At 43.8% G+C, this 14,079-nt stretch overlaps 1 protein-coding gene across 1 annotated transcript in view; it reads left to right on the top strand.

Annotated features, from left to right (window-relative positions):
• The window catches only part of yjefn3 (YjeF N-terminal domain containing 3), an 85,228-nt gene that overhangs the window by 63,189 nt on the left and 7,960 nt on the right, over positions 1 to 14,079 (top strand). The window contains exon 4 of the mRNA XM_079505668.1: positions 11,241 to 11,357. Within this exon, the coding sequence (XP_079361794.1) occupies positions 11,241 to 11,357 (117 nt within the window). The remainder of the gene's footprint in view (positions 1 to 11,240; positions 11,358 to 14,079) is intronic.

The raw sequence follows: 14,079 nt of genomic DNA, 5'->3' as shown, positions 1-14,079 counted from the left end.
GCAGAGGGCTAGAACATGTTCTGTTTTTTAGTGGAGAAATAATGTCTTGATTTTATTGTCGTGGCTCTTTGAGCCATTAGGCCTGTGGCGCTGCTAGGCAGAGGTCACTGTTTACTGGAATGTGAGCCGTGTCTGTCCTGATAAGGACAGTTTGTCTCTGCTCTCTGATCCTCTCCTTTCCTCTCCTCTGTGCCTTTTCCCCTTAATTTTGTCGTTTTCTACCGCACATTACGCAAAATTAGATTTCTTGAAAATGTCACATGGTGGCCTGTATACGGCACAGCAGGTCAAACAATCACTACTGCTTCCAGATTTCCACTCTCGCCCATTACCGTAACATCACCGAATGGTTCGACGAGGTAAATGTTATGATTTAATTTGACATGGATTTTTTCCAAACATCTGAGCTGAATCTCCAGGCAGCGCTGCACTTGAGGACATTCAGCTATGCTATGGTGTGGGTTGTGTGGTTGTGTTCTGGAGTGTGTCAAGGCCCACAGAGTGTCTGTCTGTCAATGGAGGGCTGTTGAGAACACATGTGTTTCCCTTCCACCAGATCGCTCCGTTGGTTTATTGCCACACGGCTTCCTCAGCGGGCCCACAGTAGACTGTGGTGAAAGTTTGTCTCAGGCAGCTACCAGACACATGAGCTCTCCGTTGCTGTCGGACGCATGGAAGCAGTGGAGAGATGGATGAGGCGGGGCAGTGAGAGAAAGAGAGAATCAGACAGGCAGGCACACAGATGGGGAGAGAGAGAGAGAGAGGGAGAGGAAGGGAGGGAGAGAGAGAGAGAGAGAGAGAGAGAAAAAGAGAGAGAGAGATGGACTTGGAGACAGAAACACAGACACAGACAAGATAAAGACACACGCAGACAGAGACGCATAGCAGTGAGGAGGGTGAGGAAGAATGAGGGTGGGACAGAATGAAAAAAGAAAGCCAGACTGGATCATTCTTGAGAAGTTGACAGGAACAACAAAACCCTGTCAGAGAGCAAGAAGGACAGATCCTGCAGGAGACAGACAGAAACACAAGAAGAAAAATAAATCCATGGATGTAATACAAAGAAAATTGAATGTTGGCTCGAGACGGAGTGAGAGAGTGCGTGTGTCTGTGCGTGCGTGTGTGCACGCGCGCGCGCACAGGCGCCGTGTGTTCATGATGCTCCAAGCATAATATGGTTAGCCCCAACAGATTCACTTCCCCTCCATTATCACCAGCCACCACTGGCCCTATCCCGGACCACCCCCCCCCCCCCCCCCCCAGACACACACACACACACACATACCTGAGGCATGGTGTTTCTAGACAAACATGAGCCACCCGCGGCCACGGAGCAGGATGCTACCGGTTACCATCATGACATCATAGGTTACCGGTTACCGACATGACATCACTGTTATTTAAGGAAAATGAGTGGCAGGAGTTGCAGACAGTGTGATTTCACTTCTGGTCCACTGTTGGTTTGCCAAATGCACCGCACAAACATGCATGTACACACGCACGCACGCACGCACGCACGCACGCACACGCGCACACACACACACACACACACACACACACACACACACACACACACACACACACAATTACACATACATACACACACACACACACACACACACACAATCTGGAGTTGTGTGGGCTGGCTCCTGCTGCCAAGCAGTGGAGGGATTATTTACTAAGAAGAACCTATAATCTATCTGGCAACCAAAGGGGGGGGGGGGGGGGGGGTGTGGAGATAGGATAGGATAGGATAGACCCTTGATCCCTTGAGGGCAATTCAGCTGTCTTGGGGTGCGTGCGTGTGTGCGTGCAATGTTCATCATGTGCATGATAAAGGTGCATGTGAGTGTGTGTGTGTCTGTAAGTATTTCTGTTTGATCTGGCATCATAATAATAATTGTAGCGCTGGCTCAGCTTATGAAGACTGGGACACTGTGACTGCCAGTAGCTCCAGTCTGGTGGACCAGGGACATGTTTAGGTTACATTAGCAGAGCCTCATAACGGGCCAGTTTCTGCTCTGATCCTCTATTATAGAAGGATAGGATATAGTTGAGGGATACAGAACACACAAATAGGCATTGGCTGGGTTTCCCAAACGCATATGGTGTAAGACTTACATAGATGTGCCACGCAATGGTAGGCCTCAGGTCTACCATTCTGAAATTTAATGTAATAATATTTGGACTGCTGGACAGCTGACAGTAGGCTCTCTTTACTCTTAAAAAATATATACACAGAAATATAATAAATATATATATATATAACCCAGCCATTGAATGCGTGCGTGCGTGCGTGCGTGCGTGCGTGCGTGCGTGCGTGCGTGCGTGCGTGCGTGCGTGCGCGCGCGCATGTGATATTTGCTTAGCCTCAGTATGTGTTCCGAGCTGATTGGAGCTGAGACCACATGTCAAATTAGCATATGTGTCAAGAAGGCTATACCTCTGAGATTATTACATTCACCAACTGTGTGTGTGTGTGTGTGTGTGTGTGTGTGTGTGTGTGTGTGTGTGTGTGTGTGTGTGTGTGTGTGTGTGTGTGTGTGTGTGTGTGTGTGTGTGTGTGTGTGTGTGTGTGTGTGTGTGTGTGTGTGTGTGTGTGTGTGTGTGTGTGTGTGTGTGTGTGTGTGTGTGTGTGTGTGAAATTCTAGCACAGCGCTCCCTCCAAACCTTCTACATAATTGAGGCCCCACTCAGATCTGTGCTGTTTTACTTGGTCTGGCATGTCCCCCAACCTGGAGGTTAGCATGGAGTTCACACAGTCCATCCCAGTGATGGGAGTCAGACTGACAAAGAAAAACATGGAATGAAAGTTGAAAGGAAAACATTCCGGTGGTCCATGGGAGTTCATATTACCAACATTAGAATAGTTGTTGTCATCATCTTACACAACTTACTTTTAATTTATCCCTCAAAACTTAATCCCCATCAATATCCAGCTATCACCAACGTCCAACTATCACCACCGTCCAATGTCTATAATAAAGACACATGTACTCTGAGTGAACTCATGGAAATAGACCTGTAAGGGTCCACTCATAAACACCAGCTGAGCCCTTCCACATCTGCTGTCTGCAAAATAATCTTCCTAGAACTATTTCCCACTTGAACCAATCAACCAACATATTTTTGCAATAGTTTGATGCTGTTCTTGCCAAATGGCACCCCTATTGGCATGTGATTTGAATGGTAGGCTATACCCACACAAAACCATCTGCAAATGGCAGAGGAAAAGATGCATGGACCATAACATGGATTCTAAAATATAACATCAGACTGACAGATTTTAATCTTTCCAGAATGCCTTGGCAAGCTGTCGTTGTCTCTGCCACCCAACACATCCACAAGACTACAATGGAAAAGAGTTCTGAAACATGCCAAGTAGCATCAGCATAATATAGCCAGTTGTAAGTAAGTGTACATGTCCGATCTCAAGCAGTGTGTGCGTCACACAAAGGCCTCCGCAGGCCTGTAACACAGGAACTGTGCTAATTCTCCCAGAACACCCGATGGTCTGGTGTGTTTAGTCATTTGATTGCAACTATACTTGACATTATTACCGGCCATTTCCCAAAGATACCCTTTTTATTATTTATATATAGGAAGCCCTGGATTCCATTTATTTCAATATGATCTGAAAATATACTTTACAGGGACTTGAAACTTTCTACGGATATGCAGTCCAACACAGTAAAACATTGATGCTGCATTGTTTTGTTTATTTGTTATTTTGTCAAAGTTATGTTATTGTTGCATTGTAATGGCATTTGAAAGTGAGGATTGATTTGACAAAATAGTCCCTGTACAAAAGATTGAAACATTTCAAAAGTCCATGACTTCTTAATGCTCATAGAATTATCAGCTGGGGTAGCAAATCATTTTAATGTGGGTTCATTACAGAAGATGTACAAGACAGATGTCTAATAATGGCCCTGTCCAACCATGTTTCTGTGTGTGTAATCTGTTAACAAAGCCGTACAATTATCTCAATGCAGAGTTACTACACAGGCTGGCTGCGTGTGTGCATATCCTATCCTAGTGTGGTGATGGTCTACGTCTCATTTGGCCAAATGGAAAAAGCTATCATTTTGAATAGCCTACCATTAATATATTTCTAAACCAATAACGGTAGATCAATCTTCATTTGACCACCGCGCTCTGACTATAGGTGCGCCACCCACATATCAAAATAAAGTGTGGATGAAGGCTGGATAGCCGAAACGTTTGTCCTTGGTTTCAAATATGAAATAAACTATTTGAACCACAGTCTTGGTGTGTGCGACCCTTTATTTTAAACCAATAACGGCAAACTTGCTTCACAAGAACAATGTTGATGTAATAAGAGATTAAAAAAAAGAAGAAAAAACAAATCACACCCATGTGAACTGAGTGGTTTATTGTGATAGCTACTGTGCTGTACTCTGTACTGTACGGTACAGTTTCATTGTTGTCTCCACCAGGCCGAAGGCATGGGGAGAGAGTATGTTTTGCACTCCGTCCGTGTGTGTGTCCGTCCGTCCGTGTGTGTGTCCTTCCGTCCGTCTGTGTACAGCTAATCTCCGGCACCGTTAACCCGGCCGATGCCAAACTTTGCACACACACTCCCTGGATGCCAACGATGAACCTCTGCCCCACATTTTCCAGAACGGCCAGTTATAGCGCCACCATGAGGCAGCTTTTCACATTTTTGCCCTACAACTGCACCGATCTGCGTGAAACGTTGCATGCACACTCCCTAGAGGCCAAGGACAAACCTTTGACCTGCATTTTCCGCATCTGCCTTTTATAGCGCCACCAGGAGGCCGACTTTTGTAAAACACATTTTTTGATATTACTCCTCCAGATTCTGTCCAAAAATCTCACAAATCGTTACACAGTATCTCTATGGTCATGTGCTCAAGTTGGATCTGTCCGATATTTCATATTCCATCCTAATTGGCTATAATTGGCTTTCACAGTTTGCAAGATTGCCCCGTTTTGAACAATAGCCTCAAATCATGAACGCAGCATGCAATTTACGTGAAATCTTTCACACTTTTTCTTACTAGGCTGAGGAATATATCCCACCCTTTTCACATTGGCCTGTTATAGCGCCACCAACAGGTTGATTTTTGCAAAACACATTTTTGGAACAAAATGCCTCAAATCATAAAAAAAAAAAAAAAACATCCTCCTAAACATCCTTGCCAAACATCACACACACTCCTATCCTCCTGGTGGAGACCTGTGCCCGGAAGGGCACTTTTTCTAGTTAGCTATACTTTTATTGTTGTAGTTATAGTGTGAAAGGCCCTTTAGGCTGCTCAACAGTGCCACTTTGGGTCACCCAGCGGTATTGCAGCTGTTCATACCCCAAACAGACAGACACAGGGTCTGAGCACACTTTAGATTCCATGCACGGACAGAAGAAGCTGTGTTTTGCGTAATGTCCGGTTTTTGAGTGGTGTAAACCACTTCTACAACTAGCTTTGTTAGTTTACGTGTCTGTCTGTCTGTTCGTACCAAAAAATGAGCATGGTTGCTATGGTCACCCAGTTCACACGGGTGTGATTTCATTACGTCAGACATTACGTCAGACCACAGCTGATCAGTCTATATAAGACCTTACACCACTCAGTTCACACGGGTGTGATTTTTTAGACAGCTGGTGGATGGATAAGAAGCTCCACCCACGCAGCAGATTGCCGCGTCGGCCAGATTCCCATAAAAGCTTTCCCCAGCGGCATTCTGCCGCGTGGGTGGAGCTTCTTTTCCATCCACCAGCTGTCTAAAAAAACGGAAATGACGCAAAACACAGCTTCTTCTGTCCGGGCATGGAAGTTCAAGTGTGCCCAGGCTGATACAGGGACATAGGGACACACGCAACAAGTCATTGGAGTGGTGTGCACCGTTCAAAATAAAAAGTGCATAGATAGTACCACCCAACTTCCGCTCTCTTCTAAGTTTCACTTTCACTTTTTCATGACCAAAGGTGCTTCTCTTTCATGACCTCATGCGCTTAGCAGCATGAGCTGTGATTGGTCTACTTTTGAGGGGACACACATTTGAGGGGACAAACCCTACAGGGTTGGCCTATGGCCTCACCATTAAAATAGCGAAATCCGGTAACTATTCCAAAATCAAACAGACAGCAATATACTCTGAAAAATGGTCCGCAGTAATGTTAATGGACTATGCATGCCAGACCACTGGTATGGTCCTTTAAAGATGATAGCCCAGACGTGTGTGTGTGTGTGTGTGTGTGTGTGCGTGTGTGCGTGCGTGCGTGCGTGCGTGCGTGCGTGCGTGCGTGCGCGACTCCCAGCAGGCAGTGTGGTGTAGTGTAGCCATTAATGATGGGCTGTCGTAATTAGCATTTCCTCCTTTAGGAACAAGACAGTCTGCAGTTACATGAGCACTAGCCTCGGAAACCCAGACGTTTTTTATTACCAGGGAGAATAAAAAGTCTGGGTCCACAAACGTCGATCACTCTCTGCTGATTTCTGATCGTCTGCACCTTTGTTAAATTGACGCACACACGTACACACACACACACACACACTCCTCTCTCTCTAATTAATTAGTCTCATGTCGCGCAGCTGCGTCTAGATTCTCCCAGCGGATCCTGCCGGGAGCTGCCTATGCCATAGAAAGCATTTACCGGTAGTTTAGTTTAGTTTATTTGAACATCTTCACAGAACAGAATCAAGTACAAAGTTTACATCAGCAAAAAAAGAAACAGCCCTGTGAAGGTGATCAAAAGGCATGGGCTGAAGCTTAAAAGCTTATAAGTGCCCATCCTTCTTACAGCACAGCATTTGAGATACTCAGCATAGTTATCAGTTTAACAGTACATTAATCAGAGAAAAAAAATAAAAACAAATAACAACCCTACACCCAACCCACACCTGTGTCACCGTAGAGATCCACCAGGATCCATAGTGATTATGACTGCTTTAGTTAGATATTATTATTGTTTTTTATACATATACATACACACACACACACACACACACACACACACACACACACACACACACACACACATATATACAGCATAGGTGGACCCCAGGCTACATGAGCACAGTCTCACAATAATACAGAGACTAAATTTGTTTTGTGAGCGTTTTACCCATTGCTGGCTGATTACCAAAAACAAACAAAAAAAGGTCATTACAATTTTGACATATTATTGCTTATAGCAGCTTTACACGTCACAACTGTATTTGGACTGCTTTCATCCGGAGTTTGTCATCCTGTCATGTTGTTTGTCATCTGTTTGTGCGAGTTCTGTTTACTTCCTGTTTCCAACTCGTTCCATGTTTCTGACTCTGTCTCTGCTTTCTCTCTCAGTCTATGCTTCTCTCTCTCTCTCTCTCTCTCTCTCTCTCTCTCTCAATTCAAAGGATCTTTATTAGCATGAGAAAACATTGGAAAAGCAAAAGCATTGTGTATAAATGGTAAATGGTGCATTTATATAGCGCCTTTATCCAATGCGCTTTACATAGATGTAGGGGGAGCCGGGATTCGAACCGCCGACCCATGGATCATTGGACGACCTGCTCTACCTCCTGAGCCACAGTCGTAAACAGAGCTATGTCACATTATGTCATTATAGGTATAAAGCTTTTTGAAACAAATAGCACCAATCTTTTGCAGTCACTTTGGGACAAATAGCAGCATTTTTTCTCAAAATGATTTAAATAGTATACAAAACAAGGAAACATCACACCCGTGTGAAGTGAGGGGCGCTCTTATCACCATATATCATCATGAATCATCTCTTCTGGCCAATCACAATTTGCGTCCTCACTTTTCCGTCTTCACTTTTCTGCCCTCACTTTTATCTTCAATATGTACTTGCTCAGCCAATCAAATCATCGCTATGGGGTGATCAGCCAATCACACGCCAATGTTTGTGTTTACACAAACCCAGAAAGCTGGGCATAGGAGGGGCTAGCGCCCATCAAAAAATGCCTCAGATTTAAAATGTGTTTAAAGGTAGCAGTTCTGTTGTATGTGCAGTAGTTCTAGAGGTCTATCAAGACAGATGGTAGTCCTGGTGGTGGTTGTCAGAGACAAAACGTTTTTATAATCTCTCTCTCGTGCTGTGTCCATCATTCCCCATATCTCTCTGCTGTCCTAGATAGCCATAACTATCTATGTTCTGTGTTATTGATGGTGTGTGCTGTTGTCTGTTATGATGGAGATAACGGTTATTCTCTAGGCTTGATTGCACTTCATGGTTCTTGTTGTGCCCAAGGATTCTGCACTGGGAAAAGCCCATTCCTCCACTCTAATCCGCTGCCAACACATTATTGGACGTAGAAGTGAATGTCAATTTCAAAAAAGTTGAAATTGACATTGACAAAAAAGAGTATTTTCTTCTCCTTTATTTGTTTACAATACTGTATTTTCTCTCATCCTCTTTTCAATAGCAGCTAATTACTGGAAACTCTTTCATCAATTCTCTTACAAAGATCCAGTATTTTCTTTTTTTGCATCGCGATACATTTAAAAAAACAATTAAATCAAATGTAATTGTCACCAGTTTGAACCGATTTTAATTGATTTACGATAAATGGTTACATGCCTAGTTACCCACTATCCAGTCTAAATCTGTATTCATCTATACGGGTACTTAAAAGGATATGCTGTGTACATCCTTACATCATGTAGGCCAGCTCTATCCCCATGCAAGCATCAACTGGGCCTGTTTTTCATCATCTTTTTTTCTTTTACTTTAGGACGGTCTGGAATATTGAACAAGAGCATCATAGATTAACCATTTTAATAACATTCACTTTAACCCCAAAGAGACATTTTCAGTTACCCCACTTTTTTTAATAATTATTAACTTGTATCCATTTTGGCCCATTTTTCATTGTGATTAGTACTGATTACACAAAATGGAGGAATTCACATGGTAGTCTCTCTGCTTTATATAAAGCATCTAGAATATGCCCACTCACAGCCATGGTCTCCCTCACCTCATGTCACACATGCATTGACATCAGACACTTTCTGTATGGCAGTGGCACCAGGCACCTCTTGAGAGCGTAACATGAAACCAAATGGACCCTTATGGGTCCATTTGGTTTAATCATCCTCGGTAACATCATGTGATAACTGGTTTACTTCCAGAGGAACAGACATTTTATTTGGCAGTATATTTAATATTTAGTCATCATAGCTTAGTTTTAATTTGGTTTTCATTAAAACTGAGCTAGAGGGCTTTTGCATCAGGCAGAATGTTGCTCAGATCATTTTCAAGATACCCCCTCAAACAGGGGACTTCCCCGTGGTCCGCCATCCCGTTAGTTCGACCATGCATTAAGGTTGGCGAACATTATTATATGTTGAATATCATGCTGCATTCTTGTCACATTTTAGGATGAATGAGTCAGGTTTTAGATGATTCCAGTCTTTGCACCTGTAACTAAAATCCCTTCAGGATTCTCATGTGTTGCATAATATGTTAAGATAATAATTCTTTTTTTTGTCTTTCCCTTTACAACACTTTGAAAACATTACGTTAGTTCTGGATCCTGCATTAAATCCAATGAATGGATAGCCAGCCAGAGGCTCATTGGTAGAGCCGTTTAAACCAACCCCTGAAGCCCCAGGTAGATGCTGACGCTGTAGAGCTTCTCTTTAGTTGTCCGCTTGGATCTATAAAACTGCCTCATGACTGTATTTAGCTCAGTCTACTTGTTGATGTTGATGTTTATATTTTTGAGTCTGCCAAATCTGAAAGCAGTTCAAAGCCCAGGTTGTTTGGCTTACAGTTTTGGCTTCAAGTGTCTTCTTCTCTTCTCTAATTTGTCACGGTTGGCTGGTGTCATATAAGCACACCTGACAGGCTGGAATGGCTTAGGGTTGAGAGTACAGCATCTTGCAATGTGTCTGGTCTACAAGATTCGCTACACCATCAAGATACCCATGTACCTGTCTAAATACTTCCTTAATGTCAACGAAGTCCACACTCACAACACCAGAGGGAGTTCAACAAACCATGTGCAACCCAGATTCGGCTCAAACAAGGGACTAAATTAATTTCGCTCCAATGCCACCAAAATGTAGAAGGCCCTACCAATATAATCATTAGATTTAAAGTTTCAAATAGCTTTTATTTGAGCAGCTTTTTGGAAATATCAGAAACATCTAAATGTTGATCTGACCTCATCAAACCCTGTAGACTCAAGACACGCTCCATATATGGCCAGGCCTCATCAAACCCTGTACACTCAAGACACTGCCCCCGCTGCCACCCTTAGATCTCCATATATGGAGCTGACCTGTTCTGACATTCCATATGTTGATTTGACCTCATCAAACCCTGTACACTCAAAGATACGCTCCATATATGGCCAGTAGGCCTACAGAATTCATTCCATATGTTGATCTGACCCCCCATGCCAAAGCGACAGCGCTCGCCCAGCAGTCTGCTGTCACCCAGGCGGATGCGTACACCCGACCTCAGGGCGTCTTACTGGTATATACTGTGTACTGTATGTACACCCAAGACACATAGTGTGCATACTTGTTCAGGACTGGTCAACCATGCAGTCTGTGCCTACTGCCTATAAGTATAAGGTTAGGTATGCCAAGCGTAACAGGTCACAAAGGAAATGGCAACAGCTCCATTGTCTGCTCTGTCTATAAGAAACGGGCCAACGTCTTTAAAATAGCCCCTGGCAGCAGTGGAAAAAATACCAGTGCAGTCGCCATGGGATGTTTCCGTATAAAGAACACACTTTCCATCCATACTCTGAACCACACAGGATACTGAAATGTCTCCCATTTACTGGGCATGCATTCCCCTGTAAATCACCTTGCACCTTCTTAAATGAGATGTATTTGCCTGCTGTCAGAGTGTGTGTGTGTGTGTGTATGTGTGTGTGCGTGTGCGTGTGCGTGTGCTAGACCCCTGGGAGATGGATTGCTGAGGTGGCTAAATCGTAAGGCATTTATATTTATTTATATACGTATAAGGCAGTGCTCAGGGGTAGAGTGGCCGGTAGGTTAGATCGGCTTGGTGGGAACGGCAAGGAAGGTGTGTGTGAATATGTGAATGTACAGAACTGCACAGTCTACTGTATGTAAAGTGCCTTGGATAAAGGCCCTAAGCCTATATGAATGCACCATTTTCTATTTATCTCGGTTTCTCCAGTAGCCTCTCTCTCTGCTTCTCTCCTCTCTCTCTTTCTCTCAAGCAATCACATGATCCCTCTAACCTTCTTCTCCATCTCTCCCTCCAGGCCTACCCTCTCAGCTCCATGACCATGGGGAAGAAACAGCCCACAGTTTTGGTGATCTGTGGTCCAGATCAGAATGGCTCTATTGGCTTGGTGTGCGCACGATACCTGCGCATATTTGTAAGTTGACGACTTTAAAGCATATTACTTGAAGGTAGGTCTGTAGTTATTGTGAATTATATCTTTCTATTGTGAGCAGGACTTCTGAAGATCTGACATAACTGGTCCCACAGTAAGTTTCCAGTGCTTGTGCTGGAAAAATGTACACCCTTCTATGTGCAAGTGCAACTCATCAAAAAGCATTGTTTAGTGTAGACTGGGAGTAATCTTCATGAACGCGACTTGAACACGCAACACGCTGTCAGGCCAGAGCCTATATGTGGCATGCGCCTGGACCACTAGGCCAGCGGGCGCCCTTGTTATTGCTTTAAGTTTTAAACCACATTACACCAATTACTTGTGGGATCCACCCACAGTGTTTAACTAAAACTTCTCAGGTAACACTGGGCAATCATGATTATACAATTTCATGATTTCATTTGAAATGTGTTATAACTGTGATGGAATTGAAAAGTACGAACTGGGATCAAAACCAACAGCGAAACACAACACATTGCTGGAATCTGGATACCTACAAAACCTGGACCACACATGTGAACTACATCACCATTAGGCCTGATTAATAATCTCCACCAGGCCGAAACGACAGGGGGATTATGTTTTCGTTCCTGTCCATATGTTTTTTTTTTTGTTTTTTTTTAATTTAGTCGGGACAGTGTATGTTAATGAACATTACATTAAAATGCAGTGTAAATATACCAGATTTATCAAAACATGCTAATTTCCATCTGCAGTCCCCAGACATCAAACATCAAACAATACAAACAGGACTGACATACAGGACATAGCATACAAATACCTAGTACATTTCAAACGTAATAAGTTTAGTAAGAAGACTAGTAAGAATAAAAAATAAGAAAAGATTAAACTATTATTAGGGTAGGTTTACTCTAATAAGCTCTCTAACACAGCATAAAAAAGAGATACACCTAAAATAATCATGAATGGTTGCAGCTTTGTGTGTTTGTCTGTCTGTCAGTAGACCTTGTAACTTACAGTACATGCTGTATACCTTTAATGTCGGGAGCACATTTAGTCATTTTAGATGTTGACACTGTAGCAGATAGACACATGTGGTTCTGGACATCTGGATATCCGAAACGGCTCAGCGGCCGACACCACACTCCCTTGAGTCCTTGCTGATGCACATGCCGAGTTTGAAGTCGGTTGGTTCCATACTGTATAATGCATATGATATACTGTATGCGCATAGCGGTTCAGAAAACCCTTTTAGAATCTGCCTCAGCTATAGGTCTAAAAGGGTTAAGCAACTAATCTCTGACACAGCTGGACCCATCAGCATGAAACTCTGCACGCACAATCCCCGTAGGAAGAACCACATTTTGGGCTGGCGCTATGAGCGGCTGCTTCACGTTTTAATAAAAACGAGGGGCCAGATTTGCACCACACATCGAGGGGCCTCTAAACAACAGCGATGAGCTCAGCTGACCACACTTTCTACTGTCTACTTTATACTTAGTTACACACTGGAAATAGATCTCCAAGCACACAATGTGTTGCGATGCAACGCTTTGTGTGCTTGACTGTAGATGGGGAGAAAGATGCACAGTCTCTCAGCACGTCTAATTCCCATCTAACTAACAGGGGCTCCCCTATACAGGCCCTCTGGGTTTTACACGACCTCAGCTCAGCCCCTGTAAATACCTCCCCATTATCTTATTATTGTTTTTATTTCCCCCCCTTACCTTCTGTGTCAGGGCACCGGGACAACAATGATGTCATACTATTGTTATTCTCGTTTAAAGCCGTCTGGCTTTTCCAGTTGGCAACCATGATACTGTAGATGCTATGATGTCATGCCCACATCGTCCCTTCTTTAGACCACATGCTGTAAATGGATGCTTCTGAGGGAACGGGCTCACAGAGGTCTTGGGAGAAGAAGGAACCGTCCATTTCAAGTGCATTACGGTTCTCCGACTTTAAACGCTTCCTCTTCAGTTTGTGGTGGGACGGCCGGTCTTTATGTCTCTATTGAACTGGGGGGTGGGAGGGGGGGTGTTGGATGAATGTTTGGGGTTTTTCAGCTTGGGTCTGAACGTATGAAGTGATCTATATAAATGTGCCATGTGTGTGTCTGAGGTGCTAGATTTACGAGGCATCTTATAGCTCTGATTAAAACCACCTTGATGGAGCCAGTTTAAGCTGTCCAATCGCTGTCTCTGGTGTCTCGCTCTCCAACCGTCTGTCTCTCTCTATCTCTCTCTCTCTCTCTCTCGCCCTCTCTCAGTCACACACACACACACACACACACACACACACACACACACACACACACACACACACACACACACGTTTGTATTACTATACTTGTGAGGACATCAAAAATGTAGGAAGGCCATTCTTTCCTCTCATTATTCTCTTGAGTTTCACTCTTCATTTCTCACTTCTCCCGCTCCCCTTCATTATTCTCTCTTTTCTATCTCTCTCCTTCCCTCCTCTCTCTCTTCCTCTCTCCCAGGGCCAAGCGGTAGACCTAGGGTCAACTCCGAGGGAGATATATCTTGCACTGCCATTTCAGGAATGCATGAAGCGCTTCTCCATAACTTTGATCCAAAGAAAACAGATCATCCGGCGCTATGAATCATGGACACTGCATTATTCCTTTGTTTGCACTTGCCTTTCTTTCTTTACTTTTTTCTGTGCCTCCCCCAGATGGACTGTTGTGGTTTAGAGGTAGTTTAAGGAGTGGCATGCCGCAGAT

This window comes from Electrona antarctica (assembly GCF_951216825.1).
Source record: "Electrona antarctica genome assembly, chromosome: 7".
Taxonomy (NCBI): domain Eukaryota; kingdom Metazoa; phylum Chordata; class Actinopteri; order Myctophiformes; family Myctophidae; genus Electrona; species Electrona antarctica.
This window is presented reverse-complemented; position numbering and strand designations above follow the sequence as displayed.